This window comes from Silurus meridionalis, chromosome 12 (assembly GCF_014805685.1).
Source record: "Silurus meridionalis isolate SWU-2019-XX chromosome 12, ASM1480568v1, whole genome shotgun sequence".
Lineage (NCBI taxonomy): Eukaryota > Metazoa > Chordata > Actinopteri > Siluriformes > Siluridae > Silurus > Silurus meridionalis.
Window position 1 is genome coordinate 7,267,355 of NC_060895.1, and position 25,729 is coordinate 7,293,083.

Genomic DNA, 25,729 nt, shown 5'->3' on the forward strand with positions numbered 1-25,729 from the left:
AGCTTGGATAAGAGGGATCCAGAGTGATTTTCTGATCCATTATTCCCACTCTGGATGTATACAATTCTTGACTACTTTCAGCATTCTAAACCGTTTTCTGTAGACTTCTGATATCTGAATTTGCTGCTGAGCCAAACCAGATATTGAAGTGCACAAGACAGGCTACATTATTTCTGAGTAGAACTGTTTAAATCACTTCTGTGTCAGGTTGAACTTACTCAGCTTCTGAAAATATGGCCAAGGTTGGTGTGGTAGAACTTGAGTAGCCTGCACAGAGTACTGACCTCAATGAACACCACTGGGATGAATGCTGACTGAGTCCCAGGCCTTTTATCCTGATCTCACTCATTCTCTTGTGGTTTAATGGGAAATTCCCACATCCATGGTCCAAAATCTAGTGGAAAACCTTCACAAACAACAAAGCAAAGTACAAACTCTGGAATGGAATTTTTAGCAAGCACTCATATTGATATAGTGGTCAGTCGTCCACATAATTCTGAATACTCACTAAGCTATTGGATCAGGACAGTTACATATGATAGCGCCACATCGATAGGAAAGTCTAATCCTGTGTATATTATTTAATTAATTCAAATGTAGGAATTATTTACAATTGTATTTATATAGCAAATAATAGCTTTACAAATAATAATGTAGATAAAATATTGAATTCAAAATAAATGTTTCATACCATAACATTTGAGCACATTATGCGCTGTGTTTACGCTTTCAAAAATACATTTGATTGAAAGTCAAACGATGATGAGCAAATGTGAAACTTACACCAACATCCAGCTGTACAAAGAAGTCTGGCACATTTCTAGTCATTTATAAAATAATCATAACAATAATATACATATATTTAACATTATATATAAGTGTAATATATTTGAACAATGAAATATATTCATTATAATTATACCATTTCTGCTAAAGCTCAATTGTGTGTGCACAGAAACCACATTTGTTAAGCTCTTGTTAAAAAAAAAACACAATATACTATAAATAAAACACACTTTTTGTGTGTACACTTGAACTGTTTTCTAGTTTTAATGTGATTTGATAAATTTGGTATATATATATATATATATATATATATATATATATATATATATATGTGAGTTAGTTGCAGTCCTTAAGGTACATAAAATATATATATATATATATATATATATATATATATATATATATATATATATATATATATATATATATATTTATTTATTTTATGTACCTTAAGGACTGCAACTAACTCACATTCACATATGTTTAGAAAGCTGAAGATTCTCCACAAGGGGGAGTCATTAACACATTCTTTCTTTTGCTAATCGTGGGGCAAATCTCAAAATATTACCACGAGTGGGGTTACCCATGGGGCAGTTTAAATTTATGCCTTGTCTCAAATTTTTGTACCACCTTTTTTAACAGATGAGTAAACTCTGTGGGGGAGTCTGATTTAATAACTGAAAAAGTGTTGTGTAGAATTCAGCTTTTCAGAAAACTGAATTCATGTGAACATATCCTAAATCCTAAATAAAAAGAGTTGAAACATTAAATAAATATAGGCACGCATGATCTGAGTTGCTTGAAGAAAGAATGCCCACAATAAACGAAAAACTGCAATAAACATTTACATTTGCGGCATTTAGCAGACGCCCCTATCCAGAGCGACGATACCATAGTGCAATGAATAAATCTACACTGGTATGCAAGATTGTAAACTTAATATAAATATAATTCTTGAATTCTACAAAGCAAACTTGGAAAGTACTAATTTAAGTGTTTCAGGAAGGGTAGGTCTTCAATCGTCGCTTGAAGATAGTCAGTGACTCCGCTGTACGGACATCTAGGGGAAGTTCATTCCACCACCTCGGTGCCAGAACAGAGAAGAGCCTTGAAGTATACTTACCTCTCATTCTAAGAGAAGGTGGTACCAGTCGAGCAGTGCTGGAGGATCTCAGACAGCGTGATGCAGTGTGAGATGTGATGAGGTCTCTAAGGTAAGATGGTGCTGGTCCATTTTTGACCTTGTAGGCAAACATCAGTGTTTTGAATCTGATACGTGCTGCTACTGAAAGCCATTGGGAAAGACCTGCCTGCAGAGAGTTGCAGTAGTCCGATCTTGAAACGACAAGAGACTGAACAAGCACCTAGGCAGCCACATTAGCGACATGTGAGAAGAAGGACAGTTCATTGTCCATAGTTACCCCGAGGTTACAAGCAGTGGCTGAAGGGGAGAGCAGAGATGCCACCCCAAAAATGCTATTTTATGTTTACAGTACTGTACTCTATTAACATTTTACTTAATTTTACAATGAATAATAAAATTTCATTAATAAATGTCATTATTTTAACATAAAACTCCTTCAAAACTTTTAAAAATCCAGCCAAACAAATTAATGTGGCAAATGCAATTCTGAGATAAACCGGTGACACAAGGCCTAAATTACAAGTGTGTTGCCCTCACCAACTTACATAAACAAACAATTAACCTAGATGACACTAAAAATAGCAATATGCAGTTATTTCTTCCCCCTCAAAAAAAGTAAACCAACATTCAGAAACCAGATCATAATCAGACATAATCATTAGCAGCCAGGTGCTAATGAAACAAGATAGTCATCTGGAAGTGTGACTTTTGGTATAAATGCAGTTTTATGTTCTAGAGTACTGATAGGTGTGTTTGCATCGTAGTTATAAGCCCAGAAAAGAAAATGTTACTCTAAACGATGTGAAATTCACTATTCCACAGTGAGATCAAATGTATACAAATTGAGTGCATTCAAGACAGTTGCCAATTTTCTTATTAGTGGGTGTTGAAGCTGTAATGGGCACAGACTCACCTAAACTGGACTGTAAAAAAAAGTTTCCTAAACTTCCAGTTAACTGTCCAATTTAAGTCAGATTGTGCCCATAAAAGCATGTTTTTAGCAGACAGAAGCGAAACCTAATGCAGTATTATGCTGCTGTAACCCATTTATCTCATATTTTGTGTATGTAATGCTTTTCTGCTTACCATGGTTGTAAAGAGTTATTATGAGTTACTATAGACTTCCTGTCAGCTCAAACCAATCCAGTAATATCTCCTCTGATCTCTCTTTCATGAAATAAAAGTGTTTCAGTCTGCAGATTCCTCATGTTTTTGTTTTTCGCACCACTCTGTGTAAACTTTAGAGACTGCACAACATTCTGTTGACATTTTTGTTACTGTTCACTTTACGTCTCTTTACAACAGGTTTACTGGCGGAGCAATTTTTTATTGATTTTGTGTATTTGTCTTGCACTGTCTTGTGTTGTCTTGCACTGTTTGCACCAGGTTGCACAAGATGCACTTTATGTGGTGAGAACACTTACTAGTCCTTTTTGTGATTGTTGTTGTATGTAACACCAGGGTTCAGGAGGAACGTTGTTTCATTTCACTGTGTAGTGCGTCAGCTATATATGGTTGAAATGACAATAAAAGCTTCTTGACTTGACTTGAGACTGTTCTGTATAAAATTCCCAGGAGATCAGCAGTTGTTCTGACATTAACATTTACACAATAGCTCAAGTTACTTTTCGTTCTCATTCGGATGTTTGATTTGAACATTATCTGAAGCTCTTGAACTGTATTTGCCTGATTTACATCACTGTGCTGCTGCAGCATGATCGATTGAATAACAGCAGGAGTCCAAGTGTTCCTGTTAAATAGACCCTTGAGTTTTATATTATATATATATATATATATATATATATATATATATATATATATATATATATATATATGTATATGTGAGTGCTGGTTTATTGATACAAGTTAGACGTTAAGTGTTCCAAGATTCAAATGGTCGTACTTATATTCTGTAGATTTGTGCCTCAAAACTATTGTATCCTACGCTCAGGCAAAGACTTCTATTTAAAAATATGTTCATTATTGACATAGTGCTGTTTGTCATCACTCTTCTATACGTGAATCCACTATTTGGTAGCCCACAGAACAGAGTGGATCTTCTTCTGCTTTTAAATCCTTCCTAAGTTTTCCTCCCATGTGTTTTCCCCTATAAACTAAACCCCAGTACAATTAAAACTGAATTTAAGGCCCATCATTTGAGGTGTTGCAAAAACCTTATTTTACAAACGCCATAAGTCCACCACTCATTTAAAAAAAAACAACTGCTGTTATAATTTTTTTTTTCTAAAATGTACACTTTATTTAAGCAAAAATGGCAAACAGGAAAAAACTTATTTACAATACTTAAACAGCTACCCTCTTTGGTCTCAACCATGAATTAAATGCAAAAGGGAGAAAAAAAAACTGTAGCAGAATCATTCTTATAAAGCATATACAATATACAAAGCAGAAGAAAAGCAAGCAGAAAGTCTTATGTGAACATTTGATATCTGCTGATCAAGTATGATTTAAACACAACGGAGAACTAGTATGGATCGAATGCATCTGTAGCAGATTGGATTATTTGTGAAAGAACGCACTATAAATACAGGGTTAGACTGTGATTCACTTCTCAGAGTTGAGCAAATCTGTCATTTTCCCATTAACTACCTAAACATGTCGAATTGTGTGAAGTTTAACACCTTGAAGACTACAAGTGAATTACTGGTACTGATGAAAGAATTTTGGCATTGGGTGTTTTTAAGGCCTTTTTTTCCCCATATTCTTACATTAGCAGAGTTGTGATATCAAGATAGTATTTTATGGGAAAATACACTGTTGTACACTGCTAACTGAAATCCTCTCTTACACATAAAATTAATAAAACATGTCTAAATCAGAGTAAATTAACAAAATAAAATAAGGGGCTGAATTCAAATAAAACAGTATTAAGGTAAAAAAACAAACAAACAAAAAAAAGCATATTATAGGAAATACCAGTAATGTAGATATGGATAATATAGTATTTTGCAGTCAATGGCAAAAGGAACTTCTCAAAATTAGCTTATTACGTCATATAATTTAGTAGAAATCCTACAAAAAAAGTAGATTTTAAAATGTAATAGTTAGTATATGGTTTAACTGTTTTTTTTTTTTTTTTTTCTCATGCCAAGGAAATCTGGACACGGGAAATGCACATGCAAGCTTATTTTACCTTCCAAAATGGTTTATTTGAGAATCACAATCACATCTTGATGAAAATAACCAAGTGCTCAATGAACTGCAAAGGAAATCTGTTACCGTACTCACAGCACGAGTACTATACTTTAAGCATAAATGGAAAAAAACAACAACACTCAGAACAAACAGAATGGCACAGCTCTTATTCCAAAACACATATGGAGTCACAGTAAGACCTGAATAAAATAAATTTGTGTTTAACAAACAAAAAAAGGCAAATAAAACGTTCCAAATATTAAACAGCAACGTAATTAGCATTTCGGTTTTGAACATGTTCGTTCCACAGGTAATCCTCTGTGCAGGAGATTCACAATTATACAACACACATCGTTTCGGAATTCTCCCATTTGTAAGGAGGATGCTGATATACACTATACACACTGGATCAGATAATGGTTCAACCTAATAAGATGGCCTTCTAGCAGTTTCCCAAACGCTTCTGTAGTTTGCTACAATACTGCCACCTCTTCTAAAAAAAAAAAAAAAAAATAATTAAAGATTATTTTGACAATGACTCCTCAAAGACAAATTCTAAATTTAAATTAGCAAAAATAGTATTTAATACACTAATATGCAGCATTTAGAAATCTACAGCAGTATATCAGTCTCATGAAAAAGTTCCAGGTCTGGAGGAAACACTCACGTTCTTACTCTGGAAATATTCTTTGGTTTTACACATCAGCTTTTTGACTTTGCGTTTCCTCCAATTTTTTGCTTTCCTCCATTGTGCCATTCTCTTTTTCTCCAGTTTTCCAGGTGCCTTGCCTAAGTAGAGGACACAAGTTCATATTTCAAAAGGTAAGCCTTATAACCCTGTGTTTTAATAATACAAAATTACAACATTGTTCTGCAGTGGTTTTATATATATATTATGGTGGTTCAGGAAACTTCATCAGCAATCACTGTAGCTATTACAGTAGCTATTACAGTAGCACTGTGTATTGCAGTGGTTTTTACCTTGTTCTCTTCATGTAGAACCAGTAGGCCAGACCAAGAAGAGTAGCAGCCACGATCAGACCTATGACGACACCTACTACTACTTGTGTCTGATTTTTAGAGTCTTCTGTTTGCTCTGTTTAACGGAAAAAAAAAAGTTACAAACATTTTAAGTGATTCGGATGAAAGAATGAATAAAAAATATTGTCAGTAAATCAACCACAGGTGCAATAATGCTTTGTGAATAATGTTTTCACGGATAGATGCTATTCATTCATCCAGGTCAGGCTTCAAATAGCTAATATAGTCACTAATTCATGATTTGTACTTTACAGTTAATGTCACTTTGCATGGCATTTGCTGCCAGGAGAGTATTTGTTTTTATAAAACTTCATGAACTCACCCCTTTTGTCCGTTGTTGTGTCATCCAACACTGTAATCATAAAGAAGCGTATAATTGAGTGTTTGAAAGTAAATTGTATGCATAATTCTCATATGAACATGTAACTATGCTCTAAATATACATTGAATTTACACAAATGCAGAACCATGCACTCGTTCCAGCTAACAGACCTGAAAATACAATATTCATAATTTTTCATCTGTATTGCTGGAACAATTAGAAACTGATAAATTGACGCTAAATAGAATTATCATTGAACGTTTCACTGTCCAGGATCAAGGACCCATTTACTGTGTATTTATTAAGCTTTTCTTCTGGTTCTCTTGTTATATATCCTCTTAAATTCCTGTTGTTTTTGAACTCAAATGCCATTCTAAGACATGAAACATCCATGAAGCTGTTGAAAAGATCTATACTTACGTGTGGATATGTAAATGCTCTTTGTGTCGAAGCCCAGCTCATTAGAAACCGTGCAGTTGATTGTCTGATTGCCTGCTTGGTTCACTGTGAGATTGAAGGTGACTGTTCCGCCCACAAAGGAACTCTCAGTGGTCTGTAATTGCCAAACGCAGGCACACATGAGCACAAATTGTAGCATCTATCTAGATTTGTAAGCACCAAGGTGCCTAATGACTGAACAGTACTAAATGTTCCCTGCTTTGTCTTGTTAATGTGTAGATGGGATTTTTAATGTATAGGTGTGGCTTCACTATGCACCACTTAAGGGAAGTATAGTCTCATATTGTTCTCTACTGCCATTCTCTTCTCATGAGTTTTCAAAGTAATCAACTGCATAAGTAATTTGCGAGCACAAAAAAAGACGGTGAATGAAATGCACATTCGGTAATCACTTTTAAGGGCAGTTTTTTGTAATTGTGCCTATAATCTATTGTCTATAATCTCTATATAAATCACAGTATATAAAATAGACATGTCATAATACCTACTACTTGAAAAGTACTTATTACTGGTTAACTACATTTAACTAACCCCTCATTTTGTAGCAGTTAAAACAAAACATTATTTTTTATTTTTTGTGTACATCACTTATTGGGTACATTATGTCATTAATTTGCCTGGTCATACATCATGCACAGTGCAGTCTCGAATAAAATTTGTCACATCATAAGAGTGCCAGCAGCTTACACTAGTGCCGTTGATGCTCCACTGCACGGTGGGTTTGGGTGAACCTTCAGCCTTGCAGCTCAGAAGTTTGCCTCCGTTCTTAGGATGCTTAGTCAGCTTAGTGATAACCGGAGCACCTACAAGTCATCAGCAGTCGTTCAATTTAAAAAACACAACTTTATGATGTCGGCTCAGTAATACAGCCGAACAAGTATTTACAGTAAATGTATAGCAAATTAGATTAGACCCCCCCAATTCAGACTTCAGTACCTGTTATTTTGTACTCAGTGGCTATTTTAAAAGATTACAGTCATATATGCTTCTTTCCCAAACTGTTACCACAAAGTTGAAGGCACACAATTGTATTAGATGTATTTGGATGCAGTAGATACAAATTTTCTTTAACTAGAACCAGGTGACCAAAATCTGTTCAGCATGACAATGCCACTATGCACAAAGCCAGATGAAGATATGCTTTAAATGCGTTGGCGTGAAAGATCTTGAGTGGCCTGCTATAGAACACCTTTGGGATGAATTGGAACGCTGACCCCCAGTCCTCCTCACTCTTCATCAATACCTGACTTCACTAACACCCTTGTGGCTGAATGAGCACTAATCTATACAACCACGCTGTAAAATCTAGTGGAAGATCTTCCCTGAAGAGTGGAGGTTAATATGACAGCAAATGGAGACAAAATATGATAAGGGTAAAGGGTAAATATGTCTCAAACTGAGGATAAGGTGTACTAATATTATAAAATTGACACAAACATGCCACTCTTACCTTGGACACTCAGTTCAAATGATGCTTTTTTGACAATTCCAGCCATGGACACCACACACTCGTACAATCCAGAGTCTGAGTACTTCAGCTTGTCAAACTTGGGTTTTGCATCCAGTTTGACGTTGTTCTGTAAAGTTTGTCGGTTATTACAAATGAGAAATCTGATACAATATTATTTTACCTTAGTGTAAAATTGTTATTTTACCTTTGTCCATGAGACCTGCACACTGTCAGAGGAGTTCACCACTAATGTTGCCTCAAAGCTCTCAGATAAACGCTTAGCAATCTTTCCTTGGGTGATGCTGGTGATATCCAGGTCTACAGAAAAACAAGACATAGACAGCAATCTTTATCTCTCTGTATTTGATTATCTATGACCACGTGCATCACCGATTGCAGATTATTTGGGGTTTTTTTGTTTCGTCTTTTTGACTTGACTTTACTTAATAATGTTGGCCAATAACTTTGTCTTATAAAAGACTTAAAATGCTAAAACAACCCACATTTTCCATTTCAGTGAACAAAACAAAACTATAATCCTGCCAAGTAGTTCATTCCTGTCAGCACCATCAGCACAAACCTGTATTTACAAAATGCATTACTGGATGTGTTGAATGCAGACAAGGTGCCTGCAGTGATATGGGCATGCCCGGTGAAGTGTAAAAACAACACATCGTTTAACCTACAATCGTCTAAAACAACTACTTGGCCACGTATTAGATTGGGTTCTGATCTAGGCCCACACATGCATTTGGGTCAAATGTAATCTAAGAATATCTGCATGACTTACACATAACAGTAAAACTGGTAGAGCCCATCTTCGTTTCGTTGTCCACCAGGGAGCACTTGTATTCACCGCTGTCGGCCTGGGTAACGCCGGTGATTGTGTAACTGTCCGAGTTCTCTTTGGTCACCTTTTTCCCTGCAAACAGTTCAATTCAAGCATATTTAGCCGGTTTCAGATCAGAGATCACCTTTCCTATAAAGCTTTGCACAGTAAATGGTTCTGCCTGACTTTTATGGGCAAAATGTGTTGCCAATTTACATTTACTGCATTTGGCATGCGCCCTTATCCAGAGCGACTTACCTTTATCTCATTTATACAACTGAGCAGCTATGGGGGTAAGGGCCTTACTCAGTAGTGGCAACTTTGTGTGGCTGGGATTTTAACTCATGACCTTCAGATCCAATGCCTTAACCACTAAGCTACTATGTAAGATCACTATGTAAGAAGTTTCAGTAAATCGTTTTTAATAACATAAAAAAATACATTTAAAAAGCATATGCTCTCAGCTTATTTAGGTTTAGGGTTGAAATCAGAACTGTATAGTTGAATTTTGTTATTTTGCTATCGTCATCATAAGATCGAATAATCTAAGCCGAACCATCGTACCTCAGGGGCTACCTATGCTTAAAAATTAATAACAATTCGACTGCCTTATTTTTATACAGAAGTAAATTTGTTAGACCATGCCGCAGTGTTAATTTCTTAGTAGTGTTTTTTCCGACATGCCTCTTTTTCAAAAGAACTTCAGCCTTCTGTCTACTGGAGATGAATAAAAGGGGGGGAAATAATGGACATATGGACAACCACTTCTGTCTTTTTCTTTCCAGTGCTAATTGCTGCTGCATTGTTGATGAAGGGTAATACTGTAGTATGTATTAATTATGCAGTAGCCCATATGAACCTAAAAAGCCACTTTCGCATTAAGAATGAGCTCAGACTGTAAAGAGCCAGACGTGCTCTACATACCTTGATATAAAAGTTGTAGCTAGTCGGAGGGGGGTTCCCATCAGCCGCACATTTCAGGGTCACATTGTCTCCCTCCTTTATCGGGACTGCAGACACGACCTGGAGGCTGACCTTTTCACTGGGGTCTGTGAAGGGAAGAGGTGTGAAACCAAGGAATTAGCTCAGATGGAAGGCTACAGAAGGGGCAAACAGATGAAGCCGCTAAGCAGATGGTCATAATGAGCCATTGAGAGGTTCTCAGTCTCGAGAGCAGAGTTTTTTTCCGAATGAGGAGAGCTTTTGAGAGTAGCAGCAGGGCCAGGCTGGCTGTAATCATGCCCTGAGGCAAGCAACAAAGCCCTATTCAAGCTTCAACATCGCAGCTCTATGCGCTTTTGAATGCAATTTATCCAGTTGGCAAACACTGATATTCTAGTGTAAGTGGAAATTGATTAAATTATTCAAAATATTGACCTGAAAAATTTCCAATTACAAATAACATTTCACATTTACTCAAAAAAAAAAAACAAACCCAGAGGATGGGGACTTACAGTGGACGGCGAAGGTCATAGGAGCAGACACAAGGTCCGAGGCAAGACTCTTATGATGGACCGCACAAGTGAACTTAGCATTCGCATCTTCCTTTGTAGCTGCGTATTCGAGCTTGGAGGACGAACTTGTAAACCCGGTTTGTTTGTCTTTCTGCTCAGAACTTGTGATATTACCCACTAAAACAATAAAAATAATGTAAGTAGTTATATTAAGTATAAGTCTTACTCGTGATTCAATCTTCAAACCTCCAAGCCATACCTTTTCCATCTAAATTGAGTTCAACATTGTCCTTCAGCCAGATGATTTTGGCAGGTGGGATGGCATCCTTAGTAGAACATTCTGCCAGCTGGAAAAATACGAACCAATGATTTAACAGTTGAATTCCAATAAATCCTACCTTTAATTGTTTATCACAAAAAAGTTGAACTTTTAGGACAGTCAAAAAGCACATTTTACAGCCACAAAACCTTTCAGATTTTTTTATAGCCGATTTATAGTGAGAGTTTCAAAGTCCGTTTCTGTGCTACAAGATATGTTTCAGCTGCACTGTGTCATCAAGCAGCCACTATCAGTCCATTCAAGTGGCTGTTTCTATCATTTTAAATAAAACAGGACAAAGTGTGGGGAAGTCAAAAAAGAGAGACGGACAATAAGCAGACCTTCCCAGTAATTCAGGGTTTCTCTCAAATGTACTAAAAGTTACATCCTGTTTTTGATAACTTCAAATCTATTCCTTTGAATTTTACAATGCCATGGACACAATATGAAAGCCGAGAATGGATCAGAAACAGTAGAAGACTGTTAAGCGTCAAGAGACATTAATAGAGACTGAGCACAGCTAGATTAATAAACATAAGACACTTTTATATAACTCATAAGAATCATTCTGGTCTTACTATTCTCAGAAAGAAGCCAAACCACCAATTAAGAAGATATTACCTAATTCTGCTCCAGGCTTTTGGGTGGATGCCTTCAACATTTTGTTTAACACCCAACAAGCCATACCTTCAGACAAAAATAAGTCGGTACTGCGTGAAGTTCATGACATACCGTCATTAGCTTGCCGAGCTGCATCACTTTGGCTTGATTTGTGATTGTGGGTTGAGAAGGGGCCTCTGCAGAAGAAGAGAAGATTGCAGCATTTAATGAACATCTGATTTCTTTAGCATGCTTCGGACTCTTCAGTTATTCGAGAATATACTTACTCTGAATGGTCACTTGAACCGGATATTCAAATATGTCTGCAGCTGTCACAACCATACAGGTAAAGGTCTTCTGATCAGTTATTTTTGCCTGAAGAATTTCCAGGCTGAGGTCTTTAGTTATGTTGACTCTGCCCTGGTACTCCGCAATTGGCTGTATTGTGACACCCTGGGCCTTCAATGTCAGAAGATCGCCGGTGGTGCTGTCCACTTCGGTCTGGGGGAATAGAATTGCGCATTTCTTAGAATAGCTACATTTGTGCTTACGGTGTATTCGCATAGAGCTTGAATGCATTGCTGATTGCAGATTTATACTATCGATATTTACCCGGGGAAAAGTTCTCTCTTAATGCAAATTTCTGTGTGGCCCAATCAGAATATTAAAATATCAAGCTGGTCAAATTTTTATTTTTTTTTAACGAGACATAGGACAGGTTTTTCCTCCTAACATTTTGAATATTTATAAAAAAACATGTAATATAATAATATTAAAATAAGAAGAAGGAAAATAATTCGATAATGAAATAGAAAGCAATCATGTCAATATGTGACCATAAAATGTTCAATGTAATGTTTTAGATTCACATTAGTTGCCTGGCAGCCTATAAAATAATATTTAATACAGCACAATTAATTTTTTAATAAGCATATAGGCAAAAATGAATAGCTGCTTTTGAGGGATACTGGAGGTGAGTCCAGAGTTCCTTCTTTCACTTAAATTCTTGTTGCTGACAAGTGATATAAATTGGGTGTACAGTAATGTTACAGAGAAAAGCAGCTCAAGTGTGAACAATTTACCATTTTAGTTTGTTTGTTTAAAGTTTTTTCTGCTTGACAGGACCATACAAATTTGTGTATCTTGTATTAGAGCAGTTACAATTTGGTGCTTTGAGTACAATTCTTTCATATTGACCACTGGATCTTCAAAATGGCACCTCATTGCAAAAAAACGTTCTGAGGATTTGAGAATTAGTATCGTTGCTCCCCACAAAGATAGCCGAGGCTATAAGAATATCGGTAACACCCTGAAACTGATTTACAGTACAGTGAACAGGTCATACAGAGGTTTTCCAAGATGGGTTCCACTTGAAACAGACCTCACAACGGTCGATCAAAGAAGTCGAGTCCTCGTGCTGTGCGTCATGTGCAGAAGCTGCTTCAAGAAACAGACACATGAGTGCTGCAGCATTGTTTAGAGGGTGCAGAAGTAGAAGGTCTGCTTGTCAGTGCTCAGAACATATACCGCCTACTGCAACAAGCTGGTTTGCATGCATCGTCCCAGAAGGAAGCCTCTTCTGAAGCTGGAGCAAAAGAAAGCCCTCAAAAAGTTTGCTGAAGACAACTTGTCTAAGAGCATGGATTACTGGAACCATGTCGTCTAGTTTGATGAGACTAAGATAAGCTTGTTTGGCTCAGACAGTGTCCAGCATGTGTGGAGACGCCCTGGTGAGGAGCACCAAGAAAATTATGTCTTGTCTACAAGCATGGTGGTGGTAGCATGAGTGCTGCTGGTACTGGGGAGCTGCAGATCATTGAGGGAATATGGATTCCAACATGTACTGTGACATTCAGAAGCAGAACATTTTCTTCCCGAAATTGGGGCGAACGACAGTTTTCCAACATGAAAACACCCAAACACACCGGCAAAATGACAACTGCCTTGCTGAGGAAGGTGATGGTGATAGAGTGGCCAAGTATGTCTCCAGACTTGAACTCTATAGATCACCTGTGGAGCATCCTCAAGCGGAAGGTGGAGAAGTGCCAGGTATCTAACATCCAGCAGCTCTGTGATGTCATTATGGAGGAGTGGAAGAGGATCCCAGCAACAACCTGTGCAGCTCTGGTCAATTCCATGCGCAGGAGAATTGAGACAGTGCTGGATAACAGTGGTGTTCAAATAAAATATTGACACTTTAAATGTCAATGGTGGATTGTGAAATGTGAAGGGGTGTACTCACTTTTGTGAGATAATGTACACATTATCCTGACTTTGCATTGTGTATAAATCTTTCTTCTATTCATTTTAAATATTGTTGTATCTAAAAGCTTCTTTCACCATAATTCCTTCTATGTGTGTGAGCACACTTGGTAATAAAACCAATAAAATCTACACAAAATGCCATCCTATCATTTTTTCAATGTATACTGTTGTCCTGCTGGAGTTAAAACTCTCCTATGTTTGAGAAAAAATAGGGGGGGCAACTAAAACATGCACTGTTGGTAAAACATCACATTTCTGAACAATGCACAATGATTGTATTTATGTCTGTGATCTCAAAACCAACATTACCTATGAAATTGAAAACTAATTTCTCACTGGCTTCACATTACTCAAGTCTGAATGAAGCCCTAAAACCATATCTGTAAAGTTTCCCAACATCTATCACTTCTGGTTTCTTTTTAACCAATTTACATCTGGGAGATTCTTTAATCTGAAGCAACTTACAATTCAAATTTAACTCACAACCAGACTACTAGCACATGATCTCAGTTTCTGACATGCAAATGCCAATAAACAGAAAAGTTCAAATGTGGAAATATACTTACATATTTCCACTTAGTTAATATGATGTCCTCTTGTTTGATGCTTCCTTTGTTGCAAGGCACCACAACAGTTTCCCCATATTTACCCACTATGGGCTGTCCAGTCACTGAAACAAAACAGAAGAAAAACTTCAGGAAGGGGCAGGTAACAAAGCAGAACAATAGTAGTGCCATTTTTGAGGACTTCAAATATTAGCCATACAATCGCATTAGTTATTTAAAGAGTACATTTAAGAACAAGCAGGTTTAAAGGTTTAATTTCTCCTATCAAATTTGAATCCTGTTGGATTGCGCTGAAAGTCCTCGTCTGCTTGACAGGCAAAGCAGCCAGGGATTTTGAATATTCAAAAATTAGTCAAACGCTACCATGGAATTGAAATAAAGTGCATAGCTTTTTTCTTCCCTTTAAACAACACTCCAGGGTTGTGATTCCTTGTAGCGATTCGTCACTCTAAGCTATATATGGACTGACTATAGACTGCTATGCAGCATAGTGTGTATGCAATATATTCAGGCTTAATACTATATATAGTCTAAACTCATTAGAGATACCTGTTTCATCCCAAATCTGCAGAATCATCCCCATTGATTTATCTAGTAACAGTATAAAAAAACTAAAATATCCATTTAAGACTATGTGAAATTTGTCTTGTTTAGCTAAATTTACTAAGATTTAATGAAGTTACATACACTATAAGGACAAAGGTTTGTGCACACCTGACCACAACATTTGTATGTGCTTTTTGAACATCCCCGTTCACATTTAGACCCCACTGATAACCAGATGTTAGAGCTTGGACTGTACTTGTGGAGATTTGTGCTTATTTAGCCATAAGAGCGTTAGTAAAGTCAGGTACTGATGTAGGGTGAGGTGGTCTGGGGTGCAATCAGTAAATAGGGTTGAGGTCTGAGTGCTATAGCAGGCCACCCAAGATCTTTCACTCCAACCCATATCTTCAAGGAGCTGGCTTTGTGCACGAGGGTATTTTTTATGCTAAAACATGTTCTGGGTCTCCTAATTGATATGATTTGATGTGATATGATTTGATATATGGTTATGGACAAGCCATACTTTAGTCTCTAATACTTGCTTATCCCTCCATTTTCCATACATGTATAACTATTTTCAGCACATCTTCAGATGGTTCAGGTTTAGACAAACACACCATCTATCCAATACACAGCACATCCTCCAAAACCTTCACCTGTCCTACCTGCATCAATTACATAACAGTAGGTATATAATCGTAAGCAAACTATAGCATAAAAAACAATATTTCATTTATTGGTGTGCAACATCTTTAAGAGACTTAACATGCTGCTAGGCTGCATGTTAAGTCCCTTAAAGATGTTGCACACCATGCCATTTTCTAGTAATTATAGGTTTAATGACTGAATCTGTGTCATGATATAACAAGCTGAGTTCACATTTAAACTCCCCAAACTATTATTTTGTAATAGAAGTAAAAGAAATTACTTCTTACATAAAATATGGGAAATGAATTAACAGAAACTTTATATATAAATCGAAATAAGAGACCCAGAAAAATGGAGGTTAAAAAAAATTCTAGTCCCGATTTGAGCGACTTGACATTTTGTCTGCTAATTGTGCCCTTGTATTTTTTGACACGTTTAAACCCAGTCAAAGATCAAATTTCATAAACCATTCATGGTTTGTTCAATTCGTGGTTGAACCGGTACGTGATGTAATGTAACTAGCTGTTAAGCGAGTATTGCACAACACTATACAAATATTTTCAAAGCAGAAACGTTGCACTAAATATCAGCTCATAAGTGCATATATGCCTGCATATGCAAATCAACATGTACAAATGCAAATTTTTATTTCGACATGTAAAGTGTTTTTATTGTTAAATCAATCAACCCTGAGGCAGTAGTTTATTAGCAGCACTGGGTTACAGAGTGTCAGGCAGGAAATGCATACACCTATGTCATAGGTCAGATCAGAGGTGTCGAAACACATCACACCCATCTGTCACAAAGGAATTCTGACTGGCACAAGTGACACTGTGACAGGCACGAGCCAGCTGCCAATCATGGGGGATAACTGGTGGAAATAATATAAACTATTAACAATTTATTAAAAATAGTGAGAATTGATGCACGATAGAAAGATTATCCGCTGATTTTCTTTATTTCCGAGTTTGTATCGTTAACCAGTCATTATTTCTAAAGTGAAGGATATACAGTATGTGGAGAACTAGTTGAATTCGTGTGTTTCTGTGTAATTTTGTACTTCATTCTCTACTGGTGTGTTTTTCATCCACTGACATTTGTCTTTTAGCAGACAAAGAGACTGTAGCTTTGTTCTTGGCTTTATATATTAGCTAGCAAGCTAAAGTTAGAAGTGATGGTTAGCTTACTGCTATAGCTGTTTATAGCTTACATTTAGAGCAGTCCAAGAAGTCAAGTAGTGTGATGTCAAATTAGAACCAAGCAACCATTTCCTCCCCAACCACACATTACATTTTCAAGACATTTCGACAGCTTTGACAGAAACTGCACGTACATAAGCCTGATGTGAAGGCTCTATTTTACAAACTTGCATGCCTGTGTTTAAATGAATCCCAGACGCACCATCCTGCGAACACAGATGTAGTCACCTGTCATACCTGTCAACAGAAGCCTCTGCTGTAGATTTATGACCTGAACAGACTTGTTGCAAGACAGATCTTTGTCTCTACTTGCACGTTTTTCAAAAATGGCGCACAAAAAGAACGAGATAACATCTTTTGTTTGCCTTTTTTATGTTATCGGTTAAGTCAGCTTGCAAAACACCGTTTTAAAAGTCACTAATCAAGCAAATCGATATTCAAAAAATGCCCACATAAAGGTTGTCTAAGTCGTAACGATAAGACTTTGACGTACGGATCTTCCGGTGTTCTCGATCAGATCAGATTTCTCTATCCGGATGGATCGCATTCGTAACAATGAGTGACTCATGTCTTTCTTTAATGTGTAAGCGTCTTTCCTCAGAAATGCTGTGCATGCAAATATCAGTACCAATCTTGCATGGTCCACAGGAATCCAAAACAATGAATTCAACCTGGTAATGTGAATGCGGTCTAGGTTTTTAGAAATGACCGTAGTAACTTAGTCTGCGAATACACATGAAATATTTATCTTTGCTGATTTAATCATCACATATTCATGAAAGATACATCTTCAGTGAGTTGTCTGAAAAAAATGTTGATAACATACACAATCTGGGTTTGAACCTTTTTGTTCTTTTGAAGCTGTTTTCTGTTTTACTTTCTTTTCTGTTGCCATGGCTTGACTGGATTAGCATGGCAAGAGGGCAAAATGGCTAACTCATCTGACCTGAATTGCTATAACAGATGTCTATTTTATACAAGCGTTTATAATAGCCTTTATGTTCCTTGGATGCCACAGGCAGTGCTGCCCTAAAAAACCTTCCTCTTCATCTAATCCCGCTCAACAAACAGAACACGCCATAACACCTACATTAGAGTAGTGAGCACCAGATGAGCACACAAAGAGGGATCTGCAAATGTGCTGTGGTGTGTGTGTGTGTGTGTGTGTGTGTGTGTGTGTGTGTGTGTGTGTGTGTGTGTTTCCTCTGCGCTGATGACTGTGGACCAGGTGAAGTAAACAAATCCACCCCATCCCCCAATTTTCAATCTTCTTTTGTTAGCAGGTGCTTTGTTTAAACATTGCGCTCACCCATCACTCATCTGGTGCCAAAGTATCACACAATGTCTAAAGACTTCTATCCACTGCACATACAAATACAACACAAAACACACACTTCACAACATTCATATTCTAAACCTGTATTAAAGTTTCACATAGCTGGATTGAAATGACATGTATCATCAAGAAATATTCATCATTATAACATTAGGTAAGAATATAACTGTGTCCTTGGCTTTATTACCTCAGCGGTATGTAACTGTACTGTATTGATTTTATGTATTGATTGTATGATTGATTGCATCATAAAGCCTATTGGGCTAATGTCCTTAGCAAATTGGATGGATATATATATATATATATATATATATATATATATATATATATATATATATATATATATATATATATGGTACAAATATAAATTCGTGTTTCTCAAAAACAAAAAGACATCTGAATTTTTTCCCTTGATCGTCAGATTATTAACAGTTTAAAATGGATTATTTTGGATTTTTGCGGAGCCAAGCACAACAGCACCACAAAGGGCGGATAAGAAAAATGCATAGGCATGAACACGCAGCATAGGGCTCGCAGCCAATTCACACCGTCTATCACTGACAGTCACAGAGTGAAACGCCCCACAGATCTTTATTTCGGCTCATATTTTGCATCACAGATCACTGAAGTGTATTTACAAAGGCGGTGTAATGCACTACCGATCACCTTTCTTCGGTATAATGCCTTTGGGGAGGAATTAGAAGTAGATAGGCTTTGCAACACATGTCGAATTAATGATATAAATTACACAAAAATACAGATGATGGAACTTAATGTTTTTTTTTTGGTTTAAAAAAAGGGGTTATCTGCTTAATCAGGGAAAGTGACAAACACAGATGGGCATTATGCCAGTGAAATGCCTATCTATATTAAGCCAATTAAGCTGCCTATCTGTCTATTAGTGTGTGTCTAATTAAGCCATTGAAGCCCTGTGATATAATGCACTTCTCATTCCTAATAGGTTTTCGCCCTCTGGTCTAATGTCTTATCAAGCCAGCATTGTACAATAAATAATGTTTCTTCTAGGCCATAACATCGACTAAGAGGATGGAACAGCTTTTATGGGAAGAGTTTAGCGTTCACTAACCACTGATTATTAACCTTTAGGACGGTAAAGTTCAGTAAGGCTGTGTCTTGGATAAATCGAGATGGCCATTTTCTAAGTGTTGAAATTGATTTCCAGCCCATATTACTTTCCCAAATGTCCTTGTGTCAATCTAATGAGCAGGTCCCATTAAAGCTTCTTGAAACTGCCATAAATTAAGTCAGCAAATGCCTGCATCGAGTAAATGCTTCATAAAAACAAAAGTCGTTTTTGCAGGTTACGAGATAAGTGCACTCCGGATTCACATCCATTAAGAGCTAAATTATGAATTTGATGGGAGATGCCTCTGGGGGCCAGAATCCATTAAAATAATATCCAGCATCGTCTCCCATAATGAGGAATCATTAAAAACCAGCGTGATTTAGCACCTGGTGACTGCATGTGGTTTTGTTCACAATGGCTACTGCATCAAAAAAAAAATGCATTCAGACATAGCAGATTTGAATTTCCAAGACCTGCAGAGCTGTGTTCATAGTATCAGCATTTGCATGCATGACGTAGGAAGGCGGTCACAGCTGGCAATCGGAACTGGTGCCAAAAAACGAAGGTCAGCTAACTTGCTTTGACATGAACATTCTCTTGATTTACCGACACCTTTTATAAATGGAAAGGTTGGTAGTGAGAAAGAATAAGCCCATGTTACTTGCACAAACAAAAGCTATGTAAATACAACAGCAAACATACTGTAGATCGTCTGTGCAGAATGGAAAACAAATAATAGCTTTAAAATATAAAATTTTGTTGTGGTCATACCCGTATTTTTCCCTTCACTGTGCCGTGTGCGTCCATGGTAATGAGTAACAACCCCTCCAAGAGGACTTTAATTAAGTCAGTCTCGGTTTGCATGTTACACATTCATTTTACATTCCTACTTGGTTAGGGGCCTGCCCGGAACAGGAAATTACGAAGCCATGCAAGTCCTAACCTGCCTACATCACTTTGATCTGTCCTGCCTTGAGGATTCATCCTGAAGCATAAAAACCCAGCTACAGTTTGACTGCTTATGCACCATCCTATTATCAAGAATGCATTAATATAAGGTCTAAGGAACGCACAGCCTACGCTTTTATTCATATAATTTCATTAAGCCGGTTCGCATGCTTCAACCTGAGTTACCCTAGATTACAAAAATGTCAATGGATAACTTTTTTTTATAGCTGACTCTTCCCCCTGTGTGAGGAAAACTGTCAGGAGCTGTTGAAGCAGTGCTCTTTGGGCTAACACAGAGGCTTAAAGACAATAGAAATGCAGGAAAAAGAGACTTTCAAACGTTCTACGCTATGGAACCGCACACCTGGAACAGGTGTGTCTGCTCCAAATTGCAGTGGCAGTCTGTGTTGGCTTGCATACTCAAAGCAAAGTAACATCAAAGTTTGCCCTAATGAAAGACTGCCCCACCTGCAGCCTATTCTCCTTTTTTTGACCAACCGCAAGCAATCCGTGTCTCATAATCAGGCTTTTGCTTACAGTTCAGCGCTGATCTTCTGTAGAAGTATGCGGCAGAGCAATTTCACGCTACAATTTACAGTGCTCTAAAATGCTGTACTTAAAAGAAGTTTGGGAAAGTGGCTGCAATGCCGAGATCTACATATCCAGACCACTAACGGCTATTAATTATCAATATTTTGGTGAGAGTTGTCGGGTGAATACAGTATTTGCCTTTAACTACCAAAAGTGTGCCACCCCCCAAACCAGTTGAACAGGAAGTATCTTAGTGAAACAACGGTGTGGTTTAGTTAATTTTTTTCATCATTGAAGTTTCGAGTCTGAAATCTCATGTCTATTGATTTATAGACACATAAATACACTTTAAAACATCAATATATGTTTATAGTCGAAATATTTGTCTTCCCACGTAACTGCAAATCTTGTATAATTTACGCTCCATTTGGACATGAAAGACACCAAAAGACCATCGATTATTTAACTGTGACTGCACATGATGAGAAAAGGGAAATGAGTCTGGAGCCACTGACAATTCATGACCAATGACTTTACAGCAGTCGGTCTATGTACAGCCTCTGATTCAGTCATGTGTAACATTCAAATGGCTGGCAGTTTGAGAAGTATTCCTTTCCTTGTGAAGGGAATTTCTCAAATAAATGTCGACTGGCGCAAAAAAAGGCTCCTGAAGATCACGTCGGGATAAGAAACACATACTCTGTCTTAGATTTACCATAAGATCTGGCTTTATTTTCTAAACCCTGGCACGCCCTAAGCAGGATTATGAGCTCTAAAAATCTTAGTGACGCTCCTTTGTGCTCAACAGCTAAATAAACCTGCTAAATAAAGTTGTTTTAAGGTGATAGCATGATAGACAATGGGTACAGTACTTATTCTCTTTCTTCACCTAATCAGAATGAAGCACTGAGACCGTATAGAGTAGGTCAATATTAGATGACACCAAATTACTGTAAATCAAAGAAAAAAACTGCTCCGGTCACTCCACTCTCACAAAATGTAAATAGACCTGATGGCATATTTCAGACTGAGAGCCTGCAGCCGCATGGGGTGCAGTCATTCATATGAGCCCCAGGATCCTCAAATAAAGGAAATAAAGGACATAGAACAGATAAGAACCTCTCCATGGGGGTGTATGCACTTGTGTTAAATTCGAAAGAAGAACTCCTCACTTGGAGATACATGTGCCGGTTAGGAAAAACCCATCGGACAATGCGGCCCACGGGGGTAAAGTGCATAACAAAGGGAGGGGAAAACTTGTCTCATTGTCCAAAGCAGGGTGGACCTCCAGGAGCACTAGAGCTTCTAGAAAGCACCTTAAGCGCATTTCAATGGGACCCGTTCCTGCGCTGCAAGAGCGGCAGAGTCGTCCTTCTGTCGGTCGTAAAAAGCAACACATCTCCTCCTTTTCGAATGCAGAAACAATTGTTCTCTTGTTTTGCTCGATAACAGATAAAGTCGCTCTTATGAATAGGTGCACTCCCAGGAAAGAGGAATTGTGGTTGGGGGGGTGGATGGATTTACCATTTTATTTTATAATTCACTTTATGTTAAGGTAAATTTGAGCAACTTTTTCTACGCTGAATATTGGACAATTGCAAATAAAAAAATTATGAAAAAAGGGAATATAATGTGTATCGATAAGTGATTTCTTTTTCTTGCTCAAAAGAAATAAATCAATTTAACCAAGCAAAAAAAAAAAACTAGCCTGCTTACTAAATAAACCGAGAAAAAGCTCGATGAAAATGTTGATCTAATCACAAAAACAATTAAATATTCGAACATTGGAGAAGTATCTAAGTATTTGTTTGGAAGACGGGGAAGGGGACGTTCTAATAAAAATAAACCAGAGAATCCCACCAGCTAAACTAGTTGGGCCAGGTGTGGCTCTGCCAACACTGTGTGCGTGTATGTGCCTGCACATTTGTGTGTGTGTGTGTGTGTGTGTGTGTGTGTGTGTGTGTGTGTGTGTGTGTGTGTTTATGTATGAGACCCGAGGGGGTGGGGGAGGCCAGGAGAACCACAAGAACAAAAAACAGATGCCTCACTAAGGCTACTTTTCTGTGACTCCTCCAATGACCAGTAAGCCATATATGATCTGGTCGAACATGTCGCAGTGTTACAAGAGAATCAAAGTTCAAAGAAGATTTTTCGGCCTTCAGAAGATACCGGTACCTGTTTATCACGTTAAGTTCAATGCCTAGCTAGTTTCACCGCACTGGAGGAAATGCGGGCTGCACTCAACTATAACGACACCGAGATCACACGTGTGCACCCTCCACCCTCGCAAAACAGGCTGTCAATCCCCGAGCACGAGACATCATTATCAAACCAACATCTTCGTGTGGCTGTGTCTGACCACGAAACTACCCTAAGTGAAAAACCATCCTTTCTATTAAACAGAAAGGGTTCTTCTCACAAGGCCATTCTCACCGGCTCACAAAATACTGATAATGAAGATGTATTACCAAATCTTTAGAATGCAAACCTATTCTCAGCATGAACCTTTTCATCACCTGGCACAAGCTGCATTCATATGCGAGCCTGGGGGAAAGAAACCAACGCCTCTCTCCCACACCAACCCCCTCTTCACACTACCACACTCTTTTACTCTAACGCACTCATACACACATTCCTGAAAAAAAACCTTATCAATGGCACAAAATAGCAGTGTGTTAGACAAAGTAAAGTCTCTCAGCCATGCAACAGGTGCTGACGTTTTCCTCATATTTAGTGTCTACACTTCCCACACCCAGTCTCCAAAAAGAAGACGGTTTTCAGTTAACTTCTATCACTTGATCTCTTATCTGAATGGGCACAGCTGTAAATAACTCAAACCCCCCCACCCCCCCAAACCAGAGCACATCTTTACATTTCTTTAGTATTCCACATATGGGTATGTGTGAGTCCACATATAAATCTGGGAGATCATTCAATCAATCCAATGCTATAAGGATTACTTTAGTAGTCCCTGTACTTAATTCAGAGATGTGAGATTTAATCCAGGACAATAAGGACTTCCTTAGTAGAAGCTGTACTTAAATCAAAGCTTTATTCCAGTACAATAAGGATTACTTAATTAGTTCTAAGAGCTAATTCAGAGATGTGTAAGAGTTTATTCAATGCAGTAATGCCTGCTAAATCAGTCCTTATACTTCATTCAGGTCTGTATGTACTGAATTACAGCAAGTTGGTTAAACAATTAAATACTGAATAAAAAAATCAGCATTTTGCTGTAGTATTTTTTATCTTAATATAGTTACCCCTGATGCAAGATCAGACTCAAGATCAGATCATTGCACTCTAGTATTAAAATGCAATCTCTTTATCCAATTGCTTGCACAATAAATAAAGATATAAATAACCCCTACTGCATTCATTCATTCATGGACATTACCTTGATCCAGCAGGGATATGATCAGGACGCACGCAGAAAACGCAATCGCATGCATTCTTGAAAAAAAACAATCAGTGCGCCTCCTTTTGCGATTAAAAAAATGCAATTAAATGATGTGAGTTTTGTAGAGTAGGTCCTCTGGAGCCTTTGTTGCTCTACAGGAGCAGCGTGTTGCACAAACGATTCAGACTGTAAAAGTGATACGGACCGCGTGCGCCTCCTGTTCAAGCCCAAGCGCGCCACAGCCATTGGTCTGTTTACGAGGCCCCGCCTTCAAATTCATGTAGCCCCTCCCACTTTTGTTAGACTTTTAAACTTACTGGTAGGGATGGCCTCTGTGGTTTAGCGGTTTCTCTCTTTTTGTTTCCACTGTTCAGCTTTTGATTCACTTAAAGTCTAACAAAAGTGTTGTACTAAACTAAAAACACTGCATTCAATCCAATGCAGTTTACTTATAGTTATTTTAACACTGCACATTGTCCCACAACAGCTGTATAGATATAGGGTATAAAATCTGAAATTATATATTAGTGCCTTATAAATGTATTCCCAATTGATGATCCAGTGGCAACAATGACTCCATGGGAACCAATCCTCATCTGGGTGACACCAAATGTCCATTCATTATAGTGTTATCATCGTTGACGTGTGCCGTTTAATGATTGAATGCAGAGCTACACATGCAAATGTAGTAATTTAAACATTTTGAGCTGTACTGTGGTCTGAACTGCACAATATCAATTTTGTCTCCAGGTCAGACCATAGTGCAGCTCAAAATGGTTTCACATGAATAGTCTAAAACTTCATGAAGTGACTGAGCAACTCAAGAACTATGAGGATGGATTTGGACTGTAATTAATATCAACAGTCTACTACACAACATCTTTGGAACTACATTACTACATTTGCATTTGTAGCTCTGCATTCAATCATTAAACGACACACGTCAACGGTGATAAAACTATAATGAATGGACATTTGGTGTCACCCAGATGAGAATTGGTTTCCATGGAGTTTTTTCTTTGTCATTTTTGCCACTGGCTCATTAATTGGGAAGCACTGTAGTTTCAGCACTGGACTTTTGCTGTCAATAAGGTCAACTAAAAGTGTGTTTGTTTTGTTTTTAATAGCCTAGTAAGATACCCTAACTAGAGCTATCTGCTATTATACTTTCATACTACCAAGACTGATGTACCACACCTGCAAATAATGTTCGTGTTAATAATATTGGTTAGATATGCTCACACACACACACACACACACACACACACACACACACACATATATATATATATATATATATATATATATATATGTGTGTGTGTGTGTGTGTGTGTGTGTGTGTGTGTGTGTGTGTCTATACACACTCATTCATATCTATATTCTATTTCTAGTATTATCTCTTAATTCCAAAACATTACATCAAGTTAGCAGTACCATCAACACTGTGTCTTTAGTTCCTTATAACAGTGTAATGCCATATACCTGTATATAATCACGCCCCTGGTGTAATACACTATAATTACGTTGACATAAGATCAAAGAATCTTAATATCTCTCCAGGGACTATGTCCCTTCGCTCATGGTCACTCTCTCTTTTGAATTTACATTTTATGGCCGTTATTACCAAAAGTGTCCCTGCTGCT

At 37.5% G+C, this 25,729-nt stretch overlaps 1 protein-coding gene across 1 annotated transcript; it reads right to left on the bottom strand.

Annotated features, from left to right (window-relative positions):
* Nucleotides 1–4,164: 4,164 nt before the first annotated feature.
* On the bottom strand, nt 4,165–24,284 carry alcamb (activated leukocyte cell adhesion molecule b). Its single transcript, XM_046863685.1, has 16 exons — nt 24,084–24,284; nt 14,392–14,495; nt 11,848–12,061; nt 11,693–11,757; nt 10,901–10,988; nt 10,642–10,818; nt 10,112–10,236; nt 9,149–9,281; nt 8,564–8,676; nt 8,359–8,485; nt 7,596–7,711; nt 6,870–7,002; nt 6,450–6,479; nt 6,068–6,182; nt 5,754–5,875; nt 4,165–5,579 (listed from the first exon to the last, which is right to left on the bottom strand). The coding sequence occupies exons 1-15, from the start codon at nt 24,136–24,138 to the stop codon at nt 5,782–5,784; spliced, it is 1,689 nt and encodes a 562-aa protein (XP_046719641.1). The 5' UTR covers nt 24,139–24,284; the 3' UTR covers nt 4,165–5,579; nt 5,754–5,781.
* Nucleotides 24,285–25,729: the final 1,445 nt, after the last annotated feature.